Source organism: Ambystoma mexicanum, chromosome 9 (assembly GCF_040938575.1).
Source record: "Ambystoma mexicanum isolate Mex_15411 chromosome 9, UKY_AmexF1_1, whole genome shotgun sequence".
Lineage (NCBI taxonomy): Eukaryota > Metazoa > Chordata > Amphibia > Caudata > Ambystomatidae > Ambystoma > Ambystoma mexicanum.
The window spans coordinates 1116230984-1116255177 of NC_090931.1; the positions used below are offsets into that span (position 1 = coordinate 1116230984).

At 46.2% G+C, this 24194-nt stretch overlaps 1 protein-coding gene across 30 annotated transcripts in view; it reads left to right on the forward strand.

The window, feature by feature from the left end:
* Positions 1-24194, forward strand: part of NEB (nebulin) — a 359744-nt gene that overhangs the window by 38912 nt on the left and 296638 nt on the right. For all 30 annotated transcript variants that reach the window (XM_069616457.1, XM_069616464.1, XM_069616462.1 and 27 more), the window contains 7 exons: positions 3564-3668; positions 4253-4357; positions 9225-9329; positions 10700-10804; positions 12186-12290; positions 14875-14982; positions 22908-23024. In XM_069616457.1, coding sequence (XP_069472558.1) covers positions 3564-3668; positions 4253-4357; positions 9225-9329; positions 10700-10804; positions 12186-12290; positions 14875-14982; positions 22908-23024 — 750 coding nt within the window. The remainder of the gene's footprint in view (positions 1-3563; positions 3669-4252; positions 4358-9224; positions 9330-10699; positions 10805-12185; positions 12291-14874; positions 14983-22907; positions 23025-24194) is intronic.

Below are 24194 nucleotides of genomic sequence, written 5' to 3' on the forward strand. Positions count from 1 at the left end.
CGACACCCCCCACCCCCGCATCTCAACATACACTGCAGACATACAAACACCCATACAGACCCGACACACCCCCCACCCCGCATCTCAACATACACTGCAGACATACAAAGACCCATACAGACCCGACACCCCCCAACCCTGCATCTCAACATAAACTGCAGACATACAAAGAGCCATACAGAACCGACACCCCCCAACCCTGCATCTCAACATACACTGCAGACATACAAACACCCATACAGACCCGACACCCCCAACCCTGCATCTCAACATAAACTGCAGACATACAAAGACCCATACAGAACCGACACCCACCAACCCTGCATCTCAACATACACTGCAGACATACAAACACCCATACAGACCCGACACCCCCCAACCCTGCATCTCAACATACACTGCAGACATACAAAGACCCATACATAACCGACACCCCCCAACCCTGCATCTCAACATACACTGCAGACATACAAACACCCATACAGACCCGACACCCCCAACCCTGCATCTCAACATAAACTGCAGACATACAAAGACCCATACAGAACCGACACCCACCAACCCTGCATCTCAACATACACTGCAGACATACAAACACCCATACAGACCCGACACCCCCAACCCTGCATCTCAACATAAACTGCAGACATACAAAGACCCATACAGAACCGACACCCCCCAACCCTGCATCTCAACATACACTGTAGACATACAAAGACCCATACGGACGCGACAAACCCCCCACCCCCGAATCTCAACATACACTGCAGACATACAAATACAAACACCCATACAGACCCGACACACCCCCGCATCTCAACATACATGCAAAAACAAAAAACACAGTCGGGAAAGACCTGAGACACACACACAAATATACAGAGGCTCCTCCCCACCCCCCACTTACCAGACCTGCTGTAACACTGGCGAGCCTTCTGGCACTATGGCTGCCGTGGGCGTAGCAAGGCTGAAATGCCTTCCGGCATGAAGCCTTACTGGCCACGCCAGGCATAGTGCTGGAACTCCATTGGTGCAGCACACACGCACTACGTGGCTTGTATGAGCGACGTGGTGCATGTGCACTGAACCAATGAGGGCCAGTGTTTTGTCAGGCCCGGAAGAAAACAAAGACTTTCCTAATGGAGGGCGGCCGATGCTGCTTGCGGGCTGCCCTCCATTACGAAAGTCTTTGTTCCTCGCGGGCTGGACAAAATGGCATGGCGGGCCGCAACTGGCCCGCGCGCCGTGTGTTGTGCACCCGTGCCTTACAGTGACCACTAATTGCCCTATGTTTATGCACATTAATGATTGCACACGTTTTCCTGGAGTTGCGTGTGCCGTGACGCCTTTTTTGTTTCTTTGTCTGCTGAGCCCCAGGCGCTGCCTGCTAGCTGTATATAAATAACTACCCAGTAATGCAGACTGATCCCCGCAGCAGGTGCAGCTGCTCTGACGCCAAGACCCGTTTATCACAAGGTTAATTCCAGTATAATTGCACCGTGTTTTCCGTTTCCCTTCCCCGCCTTCTGCCAGTGTCCTCACACTTGGCATAGGGTGACCAGACGTCCCGGTTTTGCCAGGACTGTCCCGGTATTTGGTGCTCTGTCCCCTTTTCTCAAGATTATGTTCCCATTGGAAACTGCAGTGGTCCCAGTTTTTTGTAGTAGGTCTTCATAGCTGGCAGGCAGGAATGCACAATCTCGCACAGAGGAAATGCTGCATTTTACAACTTAAGATACGGTTAGTTTGTGATAAATTACTAATAATATGTGTTTATCTGAACAGTAACACTTAAACTGGCTTCTCCTCCAAACGCTACTGAAGTGTTGTGCCTTGACAGCCACTTTCAAGAGTTAGTCCTACTTTTATGTTAGTTGCCCTGTCCCTTTTTTGATTTTTAAATCTGGTCATCCTACCTTGGCATCAAGGTGCATGTGTGTTACAGTGTTTAGAAAAAGTACATAACAAGGCTGTGAGAGGCCGAAGAGCGGGAGGCTGCAGAGGCAACATCATTGGCGGCTTATTGCACTCCGACACCATTCATTTTGCCACCATGGGTACTCTGAAGTACTGGGCAATTTCTACCATGAGGGCGCTGATTGGGGGACAGGGAAAAAATGTACTGAGGGACCACTCTGCTCATTGGAGGGGAGGGGCTCTGGGGGCAGGGGGTGAGTCTGAGGGACATGGCCCCAAGTCAGTTCACAACACAGTGGGCCTCATTACGAGTCTGGCGGTAACCTGCTGGTTTTTCCAGCTTGGTTACCGCCGGACTCGTATTACCATTCAGCCTCCGTGATTCCCAGAATTACTGGGGCATTACAACCCCGATGACCCAGGAATTCCGGAGGCGGAATTTGGTAAATCCCCATTCCCATTGAGTGCCATAGGACTCAATGGGAATGGGGACCATGGAAACACCGGCACCATCTCGTGATGGTGCCGGTGTTTCCCCGTCCGCCTGCAGGCGGGCGGTGTTAATCCCACCAGGTCAGACCTGGCGGGAATGACACCTCCGCCTGCAGGACCCCGAATCACCCGGTACGGAAACAACGGTGGCGGCGGGTTTAACGCCACCGTTATTTCCATACCGGGTGACTCGTAATGAGGCCCAGTATCTTTTCATAGAACCCAATCCTGGCGATTTGCATAAAAGCAAAGAACATTATGGGAACATATGAATGTCTACAATTTTAAATGTAATACCATTTCTTATAGTTATTCAGTACGAAACCCCTTTAAATTGAATAGCGGAAGTTACGACTCTGCTGTTTTGCTTACTCACAATAGTCACTCTAACAAAAAGATATCTGTAAATGGCAGGACCTATATACCAGTTTGGACCCTGTATTCAGGCTCTCTTGCTGAGTGTTCTGAAAAGTGCAGGTTGTGCGTGCAATAACTATGCTTCCAAACAGATCTGTCTGGTAGTGTTCTGGTTATCCTCTGTTCCTGGGGATAGGACAGTGCTACACAGAGTTATTGCCAACCGGAGCAGACTGCTTTCAGAAGACTGAGCAGCTCTCTGTGCCGGGTCTCCTGCTGCAAGTCTGCGCACTGAAGCGCGGGATCTGGCAGTGCCCACGGGGTGCAGTCACAGATTCCCTGACCTCAAGCCAAAGCTAGGCCATGGGGGTTCCCCGCACATATACAGACACCTGAGTCACTGCAATCCCCATCGTCTGACCTTCGAGGAAGGTCTTGGGTTGAGGGGGTCTGAGGTCTACCCTGCAATTAGCCTTGCTGGGCCCCTCTGCCCCCTTAAAGGCTAGATGGGGACTCTAGTTTAACAGGGGCTGGCGGGGCACTGTACTCACTATGATTGGGAGCTGGGCACCCTTGGGTGTGAGCACCAGCTCTCTAAAGAGGGATACATGATAAGTCACAGGCTCCTACATTGCACATGACAGGGCCCTTCTAGTTTGGCCACATATATCCGGCACCTGGCCAGATCTGCAGAGTGTCCTTCCACTCTTCCTGCCTGTGCACTCCAAGGTAACTTTCCCTCTATGCGCTTCATTTCGAAACCCTGGCGTTGAATGCTTCTACTTGTTTTACCATAGATTAAATATCGGATGGCCGGGGACCTTGCTAAAACGGACTGCCATGTGGATGGGACCGCGAGGGACATAGAACATGCCAAGAAAGTGTCGCAGCAAGTCAGCAAGGTAAGCGCCCCCCACTTCAACCTGAAACAAGGCCTATGGGGTTCCTGCGGCTGGCCATTGGACGATGTGGGAACACGTTGAGAATAGTTTTGGTATCGGACAATTAATGCACAGTCAGCAAAATCCCTTCCATTTCCCCTACTATTTTTATTTGTCTCTTTAGTCTGTGAACGTAGTGGTTTACAAGCATATATTTGAATATGCTCCCTTCTTTCCTAACCTCACAGCAATAGTAATGCTAACTACATCCTTAGAGGCCTTAGGCGCTATGCGAAGCAAAGAGGTGGTGGAGAATCCCGTAGGATGCTTACAGAGGGCAGGTTTCGTTGATCGCCAGCTGAGATTGTCTGGGCCCATCAGGTATTCTTAATCTGGGCCTCAGACCATTTACCCGCTCTTAAGCTTTGCCATTGCTGCTGCCCACTGCTACTACTCAATGGTTCCTGTCTTGGGCATGTGGCCGGTTGGTTGGTGCTGCTACACAACATTACACCGTGGGGAAGATGGACCCTGGGCTGATGAGCAAGGGATTGCTGCTTCTCCAAAGAGACACAGGCTGATGCAATGTTCTCTCTGTCTCTTAGGTTTTATACAAACAGAACTGGGAAGACACAAAAGACAAGTACCTGCTTCCCCCCGACGCCCCCGAGCTTGTGCAGGCCGTGAAAAATTCCGCTATGTTTAGCAAGGTAAGGACAGCACGACCATAATTCCACACAACATGTCTCCTGCTGGTATGTTCTGCTCCCACGCCTAGCCCTCTTAAGGACATGTATGATATGGAAGAGTGACTTCTCCTCATTTACAGGTGGATAACTCAATTATTCTTCATGACCAACTCGTGGAAGGTCCAGCGCATCAGACATTTTCCCTTATAGGTTACATTCAAGCTCTTAGTGTGTTGTGCAACCTTACCATTTAAAAAAGTAATGAACTGAGCGGATACATTTCAGTGTCTCATGCAACTCAATATGCTTAGTAAGCTAGTGTTTACCGAGGTCTACCGTGCTAATGATTTCCAAATGTTACTTATATATTGTTATTTAATTGGGGATCTTGCTATAGCGCCGACATGGACCCAAGGGCATGAAAGCACTTTACATAGGTCCAGGAATTCCCCTTCTGGACATGCAGAGCCGTGTATATACCCCAACATAGACACTCCACTCAAAGCAGGCGCACCTACACAGAAGCGGGTGCGCAGCCGTAGTAGGGGTGTAGTAGCGGCTCATCGTGTGGAAGTGATGTAAAAGGTGCAGAGGAAGCTCTTCCAAGCAGTCTGGAGTCTGGCCTTGAGCCTCCCGCAAAGTGGGAGCTGTCTGCACCTGTGCTCGGGGTGCAGGAGGATGGCCGCCAGGGGCTCCTTCATCCTACACATCTAGGTTCAATTGCTGCCTGGCAGGAATGTCTCTTCAGGAGGGAGCTGTGATGTCCTAAGACTTGCATTGCACCACTTGTGTCATGAAGAGGCGGAAGCCAATTACGCAAATATTTTTTTTAAAATTCATTTAAGTGTTTTAAGTATTCAACTTTTTACTCTTCTCAAAACATGAATACAATTTCATTTTAGACTACAACTAAAAACATTTCATTTCCTATTATATTTCACATCAACAGCTAAAAGCATTTCATATTAAACTTCACATCAAAACTGTGTACACAAATGTCATTGTTACAATGTTTGAAATCGACTCATGACTGGTTAAAATCCTAGACCAAAAAAGATTGGTATTTAAAAAGTGTCCATGATACACACATTTCCCAAATATTACAATCGATGATCAGATGTTTGAATGTGTCCACAGCACACCCTAATATCTGCATAGCCCCAATATCTGCATATCCTCAATATCTGCACACCCCCAATATCTGCATACCCCCAATATCTGCATAGCCCCAATATCTGCACACCCCCAATATCTGCACACCCCCAATATCTGCATATCCCCAATATCTGCACACCCCCAATATCTGCATACCCCCAATATCTGCATAGCCCCAATATCTGCACACCCCCAATATCTGCACACCCCCAATATCTGCATAGCCCCAATATATGCATAGCCTCCGGCTGCTAGGTATTCTTTCATGAGCGCCCTATACCTCTCTCGTAGATGCAAGATTTCATTAACATCTCATCATTTCATTGCTGTGTGCCTTTGAGGGATGTTTTCTTAAATATTCTAGTAAAATATTAAACTACCCAATCTCCCGCTTCAGATGATAAAATAAATAATAGTTCATAGCCCCTGCCCGATTCACGATCCAGTCCTATTCATACATGTTCTTCTTAACCTTATCTGGATTCAACACCATGGGGCCTTATTACAGAAGCTTTGCACCGGTGCAAGCGCAAAGTTTGCACAGTATTAGCACCAGGGCAAAGTTTGCCCTATTTTTGAAAAACACTGGGACACGTGAAAAAACCATTCCACCTCGACAAGTGCAGTTTGGCATAATAAGAGCACCAGAGCTAAAATTGCCCTAGTGCTAAAAAGAAACGTTTTTGATGCATGCTTGCAGCAGGCGAAAGCTTGCCCTAGTGCTAATACCATTCCATATTAGCACTAAGGCAAACTTTGCCCTAGTGCAAAAATGTAGTGAAAATGCATCTTTTTTGCACTAAGGCAATTTTAGTTCTGATGCTTTTAATATGCCAAACTGCATTTATCGAGGTGGAATGGTTTTTTCACGTGTCCCAGTGTTTTTCAAAAATAGGGCAAACTTTGCCCTAGTGCTAATACCGTGCAAGCTTTGCGCTTTCACTGGTGCAACATTTCTGTAATCTGGCCCCGGAGCTGCAATAGGCAGGTCAATATTAGATGCAATCAAAATAGCGTGTTGCTTGCATAGAGATACAACTTTACATGTACCTTCACCAGCTATCAAATTCAAACTTATAAACAGTATTTGCAGGTGGAATTCATGTTTTTCTCAATAATTGCAAATGTTTCCAGTTTACTCGAGCATGAAGCGACAGTAGCCCCAATTCATGCCTTAGGATTGTGATTGGAAACCCCTGTGGAAGATTTAAGACTTTTCTGGCCTGATTCAGCACAATAAAGGATGCGTGGAACTATTTTTTGATGATAGTACTTTAAAACGGGGATAGCAGAGAACCCCCGGACACATTTTGTATCTACAAGGTGGACTTCTGCAGCACTGGTAGTGGCCGTCCTTCTGGTATTGTTTAAGTCACAAGTTTAAAGGACTATTTCCAGGCGAGACCGGTCAAAACACCACAATAAATGTGATGTTTTACACTTGGAAGAGTTCAGGGCCATCATTTTCGACTTGTTTCCATTTACTTTAAGATCTGAATCCAAGGGTCACTGTTGCCCTATTGGTGTCAAGTCAGAAAGGACGATATCATTGGCATGTGCCAGGTATTTTATTTGAGTTTTCCGTAGTTTCGGAGGATATGTAATTACCTTTTCATGAATATCGCCACGGTTGCATGTATAAACAGTGAACGAAAAAGGTGCTAAAACGTAACCTTGGCGTAGTCCCCGTTCTGTAGTTATCCAATTAGTGGTATTTCCCGCTTGGTCTAATCATACCTTTATCTTTGTGTTTAAATGCAAAGCTATTAAAATATGAAGGGAGCCCCGCCGGAAAAGCCAATTTTTACAATTTCCCCCATAAAATTCTCATTCACAGTTATTCAAACACCATCAATATTGTGGTGGGCTTCAAATAAATGGAGAAAACATTCAGAGGTGGCTTCTAGGTTGCAGTGTGACCAGTGGCATTTTTGATTGAAATGGCCTGCCCGCCTCTCACAGCACGTGATAGTCAAGTCACTGGCACTTGGAGGTGGCAGAGTCTAGCCGCCAGGGAGTTTTGCTCAATGTTCAGTATGGGCCACTTCGGTATCTCTGATCCTTACCCTCCAGGTTGAGCTCATTAGAAGCTGTTATGTAGTTGCAACCGTTTAGCTGGTGGACGATCATCAGGACTGTTTCAATGGCCACTTTCCATTTTCTGTGCGTCTCTGTCCCTCGTCATCCCAAGTGACTGTGAATCCCCCTTTGCGAGGGGTCACGCCTTCCTAGTATGGCATTCCTCCATATCTTCCAGCTACGTCATTCTTGCACCACTAAAGAATGGATGCAGCCCTGACATACCTCTGACTGGGAGCTTTGTGAGGGTACATATTTGCTTTTGGGAATACACCTCCATATTTACAGCCAATGATTAGGATTCCGTTTTAAAATCCGCATTTAGGCTAAACTTCTATAACTGATCATTAGAGTCGAATTTATTTCAAATATTTTTATAATGAGAAAGAGTCAATCAGTATGATTTATTTTTTTTTAGAAAATGTGTGATTCAACACTTGATGAACACATTCATAAAAGTGATAGTGCAACTCAGCGCCTCGATGCCTCTGGGTACAGCACGCTTTTTAAACGTACTAAATAAATAAATAAATAAACTCATCATTTGGAAGATGCAGGCCAAGCGCGTGTAAGGCTTTGAGGACTTAGAAAGGCAAAGCACTCTTGTTGCCCTGTATGTGGAAAGCGTGATGCACAAACATGGCTCAGGGTCGTGCTGCTGAGCCGTTCACTATTCGAACCACAAGTGGAGAGCAGAAGCCCGGGTGCCACCCATGTGCTTCGACCTTGTGAGCATGGAAGGCTTTCCTTGTCTCCTGTGATGGTGCTTGGCTCATGCACCACACTGTCTCTGATCTGCCTAGTGCTGCATTGCTAGATGCTGCTTCAAGCAGACATCTCATCACTGGTATCTGGTACCTGATATCCAGTGGTCGAAGAGGAACAAGAAAAGTATTAGAACCATGTACCCCCGCCCCCTCCTACTGCTGCACTAGCTGCCCCTGTGCACCCCAACTTCCCACCCAGCGACCCCACACTCAACCCCCCACAATGCAAACACCATACCTTCCTTTTCTCCACTGCACCCTACACTGCTGTGTTTACAGTGCTATTAGCAGCATTTAGACCCAGGCTCAAATCCCCAGTAGGGAAGAAGTTACTAACTGCATAAACAAAGGTGTCCATCACTGCTGTTCTGGAACAGTTCTCTGGGTTACATTAAGTAAAGGAGTGATCACTGATTTCCCAAAAGAGTGTGGGAATGCTGTACCCTTTAGTTCCCGCCCACTTTGACCTCTGCTGATATCATGGACAATTTGTAGCAACACTGAGAGCAGTTGAGAGAACATGCAAGTCTGAATTGTGATAATCGCTCGTTCGCCACCTGGCACTGCACTCAGTGTTCAGTAAGCCTTCATTTGCTGAGCCTTTCCCACTTACAAACAAATAGCCAATCTTTCCCAGGCACTGCCGCGAGGAAAATAAGCCCTTTAATTTTGGGGTTATTGATAACTTGATGCCATACCCACAAAATAATGAGTTCCCAATGGAGTTAGTGGTGTGACATGTTCGTTTTTTTACTTCTTTTGTGCCCATTGACTGCAAAAGTGTACTCTTGATATTGATTTCTATGGAGACTGGCGCTTCTAAAATCATTGCTGGCTTCGCAATTGCTATTATTTGTAACCGGGCCTTTGCTTTCTCTCCCATTAAGAAAAACTACACAGCAGACTGGGAAGAAGACAAGACTCTGTACTTCCCATATTCGGACAGCCCTGAATTGCGGAGAGTGGCCAGCGCACAGAAGGCTCTCAGCGACGTAAGTCTTGCACTGGAAAGCCGTCACGTGCTTGCATTGCCTGCATGGAGTCAGGGGATCCTAAACCATGACGATCCTATTGACGTGTCATAGCGGGAAGAGTGGATCTTCTGCTGCCGAGTGACCAACTTTGTGACCGTCTGTTGAGGCAAAGTGATCCTGCCAGCGGCTAGCAATGATTGGTTTGTAGTGATGTGAGGCAATGTGGCGGGCAACGCAGGTGACCAAGGATCTGCCATTTCTTTGTGATGTCCTGTTACACAACTGTCAGCCCTTGGAACACCTACACCAGCTTGGAAGCCTTCGCATTTATTCATTGACAACCTTTGCTTCTATGCTCCACTGGTGCTGCACGTGAAAGGGATATCCGGTCCTAGAAGGCAACATGATCTCCCATCATGTGTTTTCATGATGTCAGATAAAATATAAATCACACCTTAAAAAAAATATAAGTCATTCAATCTAATAGCGAGACACTTCTCCCCTCTGCCCTTTTAGGACCCCTGGTTCCCTTTTCTCGCAGAGACTCCTTCAGTGTTTGATTTGTATGTTGTTGAGGTTTTTACTTATGAATCTTGGTAGTGCACACATGGCGTTCAGTTTCCGTGCTACTGAAAAGCCGGCATGGTTATGACGTCATATACCAGCGATCATATCTGATGTCTTCTCTGCCCTTCTGGCGCGTGTCCGTCAGGGTTTTGTGTCATTACACTGTTCACCAAGAACCTCATGCCAAGTAGACCTATTGCATTTTACACATACTTCAAGCCTTCTCAACGGTGCAATCCGCACACATGTTTTCACACTATATGTAGCTGAGTGTTGATGCACCGAACTTTAGGCCGGGACCTAAAAGTCTTAAACAGACCCGTCTCTCTCTGCTGGGGGTTTGTGAGTGTTCTGATCAAGGGGTGGTCGTGGACTTTGAAGGAAGACCAATGTATTGTGGGAGAGGGATATGCACAAACACGGGGTGAGATTTTTCCAGTGGTTCAGCAATTCGTGACAAATACTTTCCCAAGTACTTTGGAAAGTTTCCTCTTTTGAGCTAACCTTAACTGGTAGAACAAGTTAGGTAAGACCAACCAGACGGCTCACAGATTGTGGAGCAAGGCTTTAAACCAAGACAGGATAGCATGGGGCGTGTCGAAAAGTTGTGATGATGAACAATTCCATCTAGATCCATCAGTGTGCTGGGTAATTGATGAGAAGTACTCAGACCGTCTCCATCTGGGACTACATGTGGATAGATCATAAAAGTGGGTATGAGGGGGCAATTTACATAGCGCCGGGTGTTATCAAACATTCCTCTTAACTCTATATAATGTGCAGCTCATACATTTCTCTAATCTTTGTACATTCCTTTGCAGATTGACTACAAAAAGGGCCACTATGAACGGAAATCCAAATTTACTTCCTTGGCAGACCCTCCAGATGTGGAACTGGCGAGGAAAGCATCTGCACAGCTCAGTGATGTAAGTCATGGAATGCTGTGCCCTGGGTACCTTATAGGGGTCCCCACTGGCATACTCAGACTGAGATCATCAAGGAAGCTGCCATGTTGGAGCACCCGGGAAATAACTAGAAATGAACGTTAACTGTATCCTTCATTCTGCCATATAAAGTGCGGGAGCCAATCCGGTGTCCACGTCTGTGTCATTAGGGAAGATTTCTAAATCTTACTGGTGTTATAAAGGTTGAATTAGCTCAGTGACCAAGCTAGTGGGCTTGGGGCACAGGTAAGCGGATAAAACTCCCGCTTTCGGTGGCTGCTCTGATGTGCCACGCCGTTTTCCTACTGTAACGGGCAGCGTGTCCACGGAATGCGAAAGGTGCCTGCTGGGAGAGGGTCCGGCGCAGTCGTAGGTGCATTCCCGAGGGAGGTGCTTGCAACTGCACTAGTCTCTGCGCTCATTCCACTGTGCCTGGTCTCCCCTGGTGCAAACCAGGCTCACGAAAATCCCCAGAAGCCATTTCTCTGCCCACATAGAAGCGCTGTACTCTGTGTAGCTGTCTTTGCAAATACAGTTTGATATAGATATTACTGCTTATCACTTCATTCAACAGAGAAAATAGTCTGCTTAAGTCAACCCTTTGCAGAAGAAAGGCCTTTGCTTCAATTCTGCTCTTTGGATATTAGAGAATGTGTTCCCTATATGAATGGAGAATGGGTCCTGTTCTTAAAAAATATTTTTCGCTTGATCTTACTGCTCTTATGAAACTGCAGCAAGGCAATTTCGTATAAGAACTTCACTACAGCCAGAGCTGCATTTGAAAATGTCCAGAAATAGTATGCAAATACATGTATGCCAGCAATGACATTGGCCTTGGAGCCGATCCACAATTTCCTGGTATATGTGGCTAAAAGAAGATGGTATTGCATGTCCGCGTGAAATCCCTTTTTGATCCCCCAGTGACATTGACGCCTGTGTTAATTGACCAAAACAAAAGACCACAGTATGAGATTTCAACAGGGGCAATGTTAAGGTATATGAAAAAGTAGATTGATTATAAAAAATGATCTTTGAAACATGAAAACAATAATTGCTTTCAAACTATTTTCAAGCATCAACCGGTGGCATAACACAAATCGAGCAGTACCTCCTGCAAAATGTGATGTGGGGACCCTGATGTTCTTGCCACCAATACATAGGTCTGTGGGCGCATAAAGAGTGGGGGCTTCCCTGTGCTGCATAGGCTTCAGGGGTGGCCTTTACACCACTGACAAAAACATCATAGAAAGACAAGAACGCCGAACTCTATGGGACGCAATGGGTGAATTGTGCTTTGCTACTTGCAACCGAGGCCTTTTAAGCACTTCATACAAATGGTCTGCTTGTCTTTGCCTTAAAACAGATCAAGTACCGTGAGGACTATAAGAACAAGATCAAAGGCAAGTGGAGCCAAACTCCTTGCTATGAGGTTGCTGTTGCAAAAATGAATTCCGACAATATCAGCATTGTAAGTAAATTACCTGTTTATGGCACTTAAGTGATCTGCGAAATTGTATACGTAACCATTTGCACACCCATCAATCATTGACCCCAAAAATCCATCCATCCATCCTTCTTTCTGTCCTTCTGTCAATTGTCTGTCAGTCCATCAGTCCATCTGTATGTCTGTCCATCCATCTTAGCCATCTATGTGTTTTCACAAGGTACAGGCGGATCAAACTTGAGTTAGAGGGCAAAAGATCATTTCTCAACATTGTATTGGCATTACTTACAGAGAAAAAGAACCCAACCCTCCCAGGGTAAACACCGCGCATAAAACGACATAGTTGGGGTCAGGATAATTGTTCACCAGGATGTGGTTAGTTCTTGGTTTTATGGTAAATTCCTGGGTCAGTGAAGTTGCGTGTTCAAAGCAAAGGTTCCTCAGTTCTTGTTAATCCTGGGTCCGGGTCTCTCCCAACGGCTTACACCAACAAAACAGGTGTCATTTGGCCAGAACAAAAATCTAAAAACATCCAAATAAAGCGTTTCTACTTGCCATTTCTCGTGGCCTCTTGCCCATCCATCTCAGGTTTTGATCAGAATCAAAGTCTCAGTTTTTTTGCAATCGTCTTGGCACTGCTCTTGTATAGCTAAGAGTACTGTGGGGCGGCCTCATCCAGGCTCTCAGGGGAAAAGTGGAGTCTGTTGGCTGGTTCTGTATTCAATTGTATTGCAGCTGGCCCCTAAACCAAGGCCATGCGCCATAGGGAAAGAGGAGACCGCCCTACAGCATGTAGAGGGTTCTGACTTGGCCTCTCACCCAACCCTCACTCTGGGTCTTGGTCCTAGAGTGCACCAACTCGAACTCACTCTCCTCCTCGACGCACCACCACAAGCTCCTACCCAGAGAACCTGCTGCTATCATTTACCCTCCTCCCCTCTGTTCTCAGGCTTCACATGGATGTCCTCAACATGTGGTTCCTATGCCACCCTCTACAGACTCCCCCTTTCAGACCCATCTCTATCTCCATCCCAGCACGTTCACCTTGCCAGGGCCTGACGTCCCCTCCTCCTGTCTACTACTGGCATCCTCCTCCTCTTCTTTGCCCAAACTCTCCTCCTACTTTTCTTGTGCTATTTGCCACTGATAATCTTACTCTCCTCCTTTCTATTCATCTCACCATCCCACTCTCTCCAACCTCTGTTACCTCTTCCTGCCAACACCTCCTTTCTCCACCTCCTGGTATTCCCCCTCTCCAGTTTTCCTCTTTTCTCAACCCCCTCATCCAACTCCTGGCAATTCTCCTTCCTACCTCTCCTCTATGGTCAACCGCATCTTTAATCACCTCATCTTCAGAGACCTCTATTTCCAGTGCCCGCTCCTCCTCGCCATTCACCACCTTTTCCGCTGCCATCTCTGTGTCAGGTGCCACCTGATCAATCATTTTCTTCTCCCCTAGCCTCATGGGCTGCTCCTCAAGCCTACTGTCTCCTGTCCCCAGATTCCATGGTCTCTTCTTCAGCCTCCTGTTGGCTTCTCTTCGCATCCTCCATCCTTAGGTTCCAGCTCCGTCTTCTCCTCTGCAGACACCTCCAAATGAACACCTGCTACCAACTCCCACATGCACATTTCTACCTTTCCACCTTTAGACCCCCTCCAGAGAGGATTCTGTCCCTATGGGGTTTTTTTTTGTGATCAGGCATTGTTGGTTTTCTCTGCATGGGCAGTTCTCTACCTGCTCCCCATACCATGGCCTTCGGGGAGGATTCCCAATGTTTTGGATTCTAATTCGCTGGGCCTTTAGGATTGGCTATCCCTGGTTACTAGGCAGTACTTTTCAGTTTGGAATATTCTAGCTCCACCCCCTGTATCATGGACTGAGGCTTCTTGCAGGCCATCCTCCAGCTTGAATCCTTACAGTGACTGGGATCAATGAAGGTCTGCTGCGTGAGCAGCGAACACTGCGCATTGCTCTTGCTCCTGATGGTATTTTTTTCCCAAGTCAGTTAGCGGGTCCCCATGTATCGCAGCTCACGAGCGCAGATCCTCGCCCTCTGTGTAGCGCAGCAGGAACTAGGGAATCTCTCCATGCTGTGCATAAGGTGCTGTGATCTGTGGGCCTAACACAGTTTATTTTGAGGGGTGCATCTGGTTTGCTAGTGCTAATAACCTTTTCCAGACCAGGGGGTTTTCTTAAAGGGACTGTGTCTTGTGTTGCGCTCGTTCGATAGGTAGACACAGCGATTCTTCCCACGCAGCTCATTGCAGCACCAGGCCCCCTTTGTGACTGTACCATCCACCCTTAAGGTCTGACAGAGACCTCGTCATAGTATCAAGATATCCATAGTCACAAATCCACCCACCCATTCATCTTTCATCCTTCCATCCTTCCACTCTCTCCTTCGCACCTACACTCTATCACGTGTGTCTCCACCTATGCCTTTCTGTCTGTCTATGTACACCTTCATACTCCCGATCGAGGGCAGTTTTTTAAAATTCGTTCTTGACTACAGTTTTGATTTGTTTGTAGGAATTTATGGAAAACGACTTATTTTTGTTCTGTGCCAATGATTTAAAAGCTTTCCTGTCCTTTTTGTTTTATTTGCAGACAAAATACCAACAAGACTATGAAAACATGAAAGACCAAATTTACTTCATGCAAACAGAAACCCCAGAGTACAGCATGAACAAGCGCGCCGCAACGAATGCAAGCACGGTACGTTCAGGAGGCAATGCATATCTGAACATGTGGAGCTCGTGTGTTCGTGAGCATTAAGTCCTAATCTCTTGGAACACAGCAGGGGCCAGTGTGCCAGTAAGCGTCAGGATGCAGAAGCGTTCTTAAAAGTGTGTGTTCTCACAGTGAACAAAGACAGTTTACTCTGTAAATACACAATGCTTATTGTGTTTGCTTGACGACACCACAGAGTGTCCGGCAGAGCTGACGGGGCCCCATGTCTTTTTGGCCTCTAGATCCTTGAGCTGGACAGTAATGCGATCCGATTGGCTACTAACATTTGTGCCACTTATACAAGTGGCCATGGGTGACCAACACACATCATATTGACTGCACTCTTGGGACTGCATACATACTTCCTAAGCAAGCTGCCAAACCGGAAGGAGCTAGAAAGGGAAGTTGGTAAACAGAGAGTGCTGGATGACTCTGGAATAATCATGTTTCAATGCCCAGGTTTCCCCTTATAACATTCTATGATGCAGAAGTAGAGGAGAGGGATGCAGCCTATCATATCACTTGTCACTAAGTTGTCCACCGTAAATGAAATAAATAAGGCGAGTAAATGCAGGAATGAGCTGTTACCCTCGGATTCAGGTATACGAATGATATTAAGCGTGATACTTTAGAAAATATGAATTATTCATCCTCTCCAGGTTCTAGTCTGGACTATCTTGTTGCTGGCCTGAGGTTTTCCAGAGGTGTCTGTCTGTTCAGCAATCATTTCCATCAACACTGACCAACTCAGAGTATCTTCTCTCGGGAACCGAAATCTAGAAATAAGAACTTTCAAAGCTGTTAGAAATAATGAGCGTAACCAGAAAAATGAGGAGGTTATTCGATGTAAAGGAGCAGCTATAGAACTGATGCAAAAAAATGATATGTAATTCATGGCTGAATTTGTGACTTGTTCCACCTACTGGAAAACTGTCCGTGCAATCAGTAGAAAGTGTTGAGAAAGGTGTTGCAAAAGGCCACAAACAAATAATACCTTTGAAAAGGAGTGCTTTGATAGCAGCGCAATAAAATATAAGCCTTGAGTTTGAGAGCTACAAAGGAGGTGTGATTTAGAAAAGAAAGTTGACAGGCTAAGAAATACAGAATAATACAAATATGACTAAAAGGAAAACATAAGTTAGAGTCTGGTCAACACTCTTCTCTATAATACAGAAAAGCTTAAAGACTCAAAGAACTTTTGGGGTATGATTGCAGAAGAACTGGGCGTAAAATGTGCAATTGAGATTAATTCCATTGAAGAATAGTCCTGGTTCAGTCACATAAAATCCCTGTGTGACGACTCTGTGACATGAGTCACGGCCAATGGTGCACAGTCAGCTGAGTCAGATTCCTAAGTACATCCACATCACCAGGGATACAAGCTAACCCTGGTTGGTGGACTAATCTCCCTTCCAGCCACTAATAGACCTTACAAGATGGGATGAATTGAAGATATCTGAATTGGGAGCATGCTCATCCAATTAGATAATAAGGGCAGCAGGGATGATCCCAAGAATGAAGGACTAATAACTGCAAGGAATGGGCAGTGAAGTTCTTGCTATATACTCGAAGCTGGATACTACAAAAGTACTATCGACGATCCGTTGCTATTTTACCCTTGGACACCTTGCTGAAAAGTATGTAACCCATGAGCAGCTGCTTTTGGGATTTCTCCACAGATTTGTGCCAGCATCCATATGGAACAGCTATGGTTAACACTGTCAGACTGGAGCATCCTACAGCCAATACTGAGATGTATTCGCATGCACACAAACACATCTTTGAGATTCGGCTTGGCGTTGCCAGTGAAGTGCCAGAAACAAGCGTGTGTTTCGGCCCATTGTAATTTAACATGTACTTTGCAGACCACCTTTTACACCTGGCATGGCAGGAATTGTTCTGCCAAAGATGGGAAGGCACCAATTAGAACTCACCTTTTCAGATACTGTATTAATGTGCGATACAGAAATAGGAAGAGATTCACTAGTGCCCTTCGACAGTATTTACACCTGATCATAAAGAGAGAACTAATAAATGTCATGATTTTTCAGAAAAAGGAATTTATCAATTATATATGGAAAATAAGCTCAGTTGATGTAGAAATGGTAGAAGGTTATTCCTTTTTGGGAATTCTTTATAACACTTAGTTCACTTGGGCGGATCATGAAAAAGTGGAAAGAACCAAAGTTGGTGCCTCCTCGGGACTCATTTCAAAACTCTAGGGAAAGCCAGGCCGAACTATGAACCTGCAAATGATAAAAGTCTACAAGGCTGAAATAAATAGCCCGAGTGACCTTCTGTGGGGGCTGGAATATGGAGCCAGAGCAATGAACTTGTTTGCAATGTAATGGAAGGTCTAGCATGGAAAATATCATTGAACCGCACAACGTGAGGCACAACTGGGTCTATTAAACTTGAAATGGCGCAGGCATACATCAAGGTAAACGCTAAAGCCGCCAGACAGATGCTTCTATTCTCAATATCTCAGACTAAAGACACATCATAGCTGAATACATTGCATGTAGAGATTGTTGAATTCTCTCCACCAAAAGAAAGTATTTTCACACAGAGTTCTGACTTTATGCTGAGGCTTTCGTGAACATTTTATTTTAGTTTTCAGTATTTACAATTAAAACACAAAAAACACAAATCAGTCAGGCGGACAACCTCATAGACACTTTTCTACACAAAAGGAACTTAATATTTATTGCCATTCTCAGATGATTTTGCACATGCCAAATCCTTGTCTTTTTGTCTTTTGTCAGTAAATTTAGTAATGATAATTGGGCTTAAAAATTCAGGAGTATCTTGTTAAGATTCCTCCAGTTACCCAGGGAAAAGGATTCATGAAATTTCAGGTGGGGCCAGCAGAACAGATGGTTTAGAGAGGGGCTTTGTGGGCAATTTGGGAGTAGAAGAGATAACGCACACTTTGCAAAGTGGCGCTAGAATCGGGACCCTCCATCTAGTGCCCATCCCACAAGGCATGCAACTTTGGGGTCCTCCTTGCCAACGACCTCAAGCCTCAACAATTCATAGCATTACATGCCAGTGGGGCCCAACTGAGCATATTAAACTTCAGAAATATCTGTCCCGCCTAACCTCACCTCTTGTGCTGAGTCGCCCTGACTACTTTTCCACCCTTCTAATGGGTATCACTCTCTATTCATTTTTATTCTTCGACAAAATTCTCCTTTCTTCTACTTGCACCGCATACAAACATCCACGTTCCTCTCCCGCCTCTCTCGCAGTCTCCATGCTCGCTGGCTGCTCATGCATAGCTGCTTCCTCTTCAAATGTCCACTCCTAGTCTTCAAATCTGTCTCTCCTTACTCTCTGCCTCCTACTCTCTGCTCCAGCACCACTCACTACCTATCTAGTACTCACCACCCCTGTGCTTCCTTGTTTTTATGATCCTTTTTCATATGTGGTCTTTTTCACTAGCGTTCATTGGCTTCTGGTATAAACAAATGTCACCAACATTTGTGCTCCCAAATCAGCATTTTGATGCGGTCTACTTTTCCAGGGAAATGCACCCCCCAGCCCTTTCCGGGCTGATCTCCATCCCGCCCTGAATTCACTCTCCCATCTGTACTATGCTGCCACTCCTTTCCCAGTTGATCTCGATCCCACCCTGAATTCACTCTCCCATCTTTACTATGCACCCTGCCCTTTACCGGCTGATATCCATCACGCCCTAAATTCACTCTCCCATCTTTACTATGCAGCCACTCCTTTCTTGGCTGATCCCCATCCTGCCCTAAATTCACTCTCCCATCTTTACTGTGCACCCTGCCCTTTACCGGCTGATGTCCATCACGCCCTAAATTCACTCTCCCATCTTTACTATGCAGCCACTCCTTTCCCGTCTGATCCCCATCCCAGCCTGAATGAACTCTCCCATCTTTACTATGCAAACCCCCCTTTCCGGGCTGATCTCTATCACGCCCTAAATTCACTCTCCCATCTTTACTATGCAGTCACTCCTTTCCCGGCTGATCACCATCCCGCCCTGAATTCACTCTCCCGTCTTTACTATGCAGTCCCTCCTTTCCCGGCTGATCACCATCCCGCCCTGAATTCACTCTCCCATCTTTACTATGCAGCCACCCCTTTCCCGACTGATCCCCATCCCACCCTGAATTCACTCTCCCGTCTTTACTATGCAGCCACTCCTTTCCCGGCTGATCCCCATCCCACCCTGAATTCACTCTCCCATCTTTACTATGCAGCCACTCCTTTTCCGGCTGATCCCCATCCCACCCTGAATTCACTCTCCCGTCTTTACTATGCAGCCACTCCTTTCCCGGCTGATCCCCATCCCACCCTGAATTCACTCTCCCGTCTTTACTAAGCAGCCACTCCTTTCCCGGCTGATCCCCATCCCACCCTGAATTCACTCTCCCATCTTTACTATGCAGCCACTCCTTTCCCGGCTGATCCCCATCCCACCCTGAATTCACTCTCCCATCTTTACTATGCAGCCACTCCTTTCCCGGCTGATCCCCATCCCACCCTGAATTCACTCTCCCATCTTTACTATGCAGCCACTCCTTTCCCGGCTGATCCCCATCCCACCCTGAATTCACTCTCCCATCTTTACTATGCAGCCACTCCTTTCCCGGCTGATCCCCATCCCACCCTGAATTCACTCTCCCATCATTACTATGCAACCCCCTTTCCTGTCTTATCTCAATCATGCCCTAAATTCACTCTGCCATCTTTACTATGCAGCCACTCCTTTCCCGGCTGATCCCCATCCCACCCTGAATTCACTCTCCCGTGCTTACTATGCAGCTACTCTTTTCTCCCTGGATATGTCTCCCTAGTTCTGTCTGTCGGTTTTGTCCCTTGTTTCTGCCCTACATCGATCGCCTTCATGAACCGGGTACACATTCATACTCAGGGTTCCATGGTAGGCCCATGGTCTCATGATCACCCTGATTACTGAGTGTATCTTCTGCACATGTTTCGGTTTTAAGATCATAGTTGTTATATCAATAAATACAAGAGCATACAGCACGTGACCTAATTCTCCTTCAGAAACCCATGCTCTGCAGTTTCCTAACCGCCCATCCCCCAACCTACAGCTGCACATTGCCTAGTTTATTCCACCTTCACACGTGGTCGGTGTCCCACTGCCCGTCACACGTGCGACCCGACTGGAGAGCTTGCATAAGCCTTATGCTGCAGCATGTGACAACATAATATGAAATCACGCACAAACCACAAAGGGATTCAAGTGGGGACATTTCTCTTTAGGAGCTGCCTAATGGGGGCTGAACTTATTGCATTTTTTTGTCACACTATTATCCTCTCATCATTAACGTGTCACTCACAGTGAGTGTACTTTTTCGGTATGTTATTTTTTTATAATATCAAAACAAAAAAACGTACGAAAGTGCAACAATTGTGCCGTGATTGTTCAAAATAAAAGTATAGCAAGAATGCATTGGAATGGAAAGGTTTATATGAAGCCGGATTTGTCCTAGTCCCTTGTCTTGACTTTAGGGAAGTGCACGGATGGGCCTCAGGGTAGTCCCTGGCACCTGCCACGGAGTTGGTCGTCGGACTGGAAAAGAGCCTTGAGTGGGTTTACCTTTCTGGGATGCGAGGACCCTCATAGCATGCACGGGCTTAGTAGCAAGGATGGGCCTCAGAGTAGGGATGGGCCTTTTAGCAGGGATTGAGCCTCGGGACGGGGATGGGCCTCAAACCAGGTGTGGTCCTCAGGACAGGGATTTGCTTGCAAGCAGGGATGAGGCTCAGGCCAAGGTTAGATGTCAGGGCAGTGAAGAGCCTCTGGACAAGGATGGGCCTCAGAACTGGGATATGCCCCATGTTGGAATTCAATCTCAAGCAAGGGGCGTTACTCGGGGTGGGAGTGGGCCTTGGGGCGGATCTGGGCTTTAGCACAGGATGGCCCTTGAGAAGTGATGGGCCTCAGGCAGGGAGCAAGGATGGCACTCGTGTGTGGTGCAGGGACAGGCCTAGTATGGTAAGGTTACCTGTGCCTGCGGAGAGCAGTGCACACTGTCTCATGCACAGAGTGACGACGCCAGAGCTTTCCGAATATATTGCTTTCAGCTTCTTCTGATGTCATAACTAGCTGATTATAAGATTATTCTCAAGTGAAAAAGTGTTTCTGCTACCTTACACCTTTCGTTATAAAGCAATTCTTCCAGACACTCCCAACTGACCGCTGCGGGCCACGAGGTCTAGTTTATTTCCACTCCAGGAAATCGAAAGAAGGCATCTACTAATATATAACACACAAATATGCTTTGTAGGGTGTTTTCGCCCCACACATGATGCATTAGAGCTGTGGTTTCAGCTAACAGGACAAGCACAGATTCCTAAAAACAGCCTACAAGTGAAAGGTGCTGGAAGTGTCAATTGCATTGAATTTTGCAGCACCTGAAGTTCTGGAGATCCCTGAAGGCAATTGTTTGCTACATTGGTTGCTATAAGCCATTTGTCCCAACAAGTTCACTCTCCGTTTTAATTATGGTCTTTAATGGGTGACGTGCTCATTTTTAACATATATTGTATTCAACATTTCCATAAGCAAAAGGGGTAGATGAAACCAGGTGAAATTAGAAGCCAAGCCATGTAGATTCCACCTAAATGTAGATCCCATCACTGGACACGCACTAAAAGCTTAAATAGGATATGTATAAAAATGAAAAACAAAACTTAACACGAGTAACATGTATATATAGGAAAACCAAGGAAACCTAGATCCAAAAATTGTAATTTATTTTTGATTTTATTTTGTCATTTGTATAGTGCACCTAGCCAGAGGCATCTAGGCGCTCTTTGCTTAAGAAGGATGGTTACATTAGTTGCTTGCATAGATCTTAAGTTACAGACGACGCTTGCATAGGTTACAGACGTTAGGTACGTTAATTACATCATACATTAGGCTGGGGTCGTTATATAAGGCATTGGGTTATCATGTTTACAGAGACAACATCTTCGATTAGGTTGATACATTGCTTTCAGTTATCTTGTGAATGGAAAGGTTCTTAGTGAGGTGTAGGCAGGATAGGATGATGTTGTTAGAGGAAGGTAGAGGTAGGAGGGTGGGGCTCAGTGCGGGTAGGTATATAGTAGAAGTGCATTTAGGTGTCTTGGGAGAAGAGACAGGCTTTGAGACGTTTGCTGAAGGACCAAAGGGAGTGGTCTGACGTAGAGGCCAGGGCATGGAGTTCCATTGTTTGGCTGCAATCACAGGGAAGCTGCAGCCTCCGGCTTTTTGCCGTCTAAACCTTGGGATGGCAAGGTGGCAGGAGTAGGCTGAACGGGTAGGTCTGATGGATAGGGCTTTGGCTATTTGTCTAGCTAGGTAGATTGTGGCGCTATTCGAGAGGCATTTGTGAGTTAAGGATAAGGTTTTGAATTTGATTCCATTGAAACAATGAGTGCGTTTTTGGCACAGTGCAGCCACATATGCAGGGGGGTTGTCACTGTTAGGCAGAGCCTTCATTTGGCATGTTTTTTGTTTGATGGTGGTCTCATCCAGTCGCCTGATGACCCTTGGACTAAGGATTGAGGCTTCCCGCCCCTCAGGGCAGGCCTACTGGGACAAGGATGTCTTGAGCACTTTCCTAAAGGGCCATGGGTTGTCTGGAAGAGGATTCTGTGTATGGAATCACTGTGCAAGTACACCTGGGTTACAGATATCCCAGTATAGGAGGAGGGATCTTTTTTAGATATGGTTCCAATTTGGATTTGCATAAAACAGTATCAAAAGTCCTTGCGGCAGGTGACGCTAAGCAAACATGACATTGCAGGATCATACATGGGGAGTGGAATGTATCCTGTAGAACCAAATTAAGTTGTGCAATGACTTATTTTTATTTTCCAGTCCCTGACATTAAGAACAATCTACCCTTTATATCCTGCAGATAAAATATAAAGCTGATTATGAAAAATCCAAGGGTCCGACTGGATATCATGTCCTCCCCGCAACAGAGAACCCCCTGTTGAGGCAACTGAAATCTGCTGGACAGGCGCAGAGCGATGTAAGTATTGCACTTTGCAGGGGGAGATGGGTTTGCGCCACGCTCGGCTCTGCTGCCCGCCATTAATGGACACAGGGACAAAAGTAATATGAATCTACTTTGATAACTTGTCTGGAAATTTACCACATTGCTGGATATCTGTGGAGCCTATTGATTAATGGGGGAAGGTTTATGCTTGAATCCGAGGGCAAATCGCAATCCTACATCCAGTCAACAGGCCTGGTAATGCCACCGTGATGACAGAGTATGCTTTCCAACGTGTTTTCTTTCATTTCTTTGCACTTTTTTCCTTTTTTAATGTGGGGGGAGATCCCCTGCAGCCCCCTGCCCCCAAAACAGCCACCCTTTGTTAATACCCTAACCCAACCCCCCATCTATTTATTTCAAAAATGTGTGCACAAATATTACAAAATTCGATTTTAGAAATCGGTGTTTTCATCCTCGTTGTTTTGCCATTCGTTTATTCGTGATACCTGCCAATTTACCCCGGCAAATTCCACAACTCAAGGAAGCTCCATGTTGACTTGCTCCAGCTTGCCCCCTGTGCAGTGTGTGGAGGCAGTGGGAAGCAGGTGTTTTTGTCATTTAGTGGCCTCACAAATCAGTGCCTTTGCTTGAGGGGGACATGGGCCCACTGTGTACTGTCAAACATGTGGCACTCACTCTTTCAAAGTGAGATGGATACCTTTATTGGTTGGCATCACTGAGTTTTGGAATGTCATGTGTGTTATTTGTGAGTGTGAAAGAATCAGTGTGTGGTGAATACAGTAGCACTGCTAGGGGGACATTCTATTTAATTCAGGGGCGCCGTCACGGAATATGGTGCAAGGAGCTGACGTCTGCAAAACGAGCACCTAAATCCCTTAGAAGGCTATACATATAATATTCCTTCATCAGAGAACTATTGCAGCAAAATCATACATGCCCCTGGGACGCTTCCCAGGACCCTGCTAGGGAGTACCCCGGTGTGAGGGCAGTTCAGCATGCCTTTACACATGATGGGCACCCATAGACACCCACACAAGCCGCTGCACTCTAATCATGGCTGGTTCTCTTTTGTGTTAACAGAAGGTTTAAGCTTTTCCTATACAAGTGTCTGTGTAGCTTGCTGTACTCACATTGTGCATGTTACCTGGGTAACGCCACATTTAACAAAAGTGAAAAAGGTTT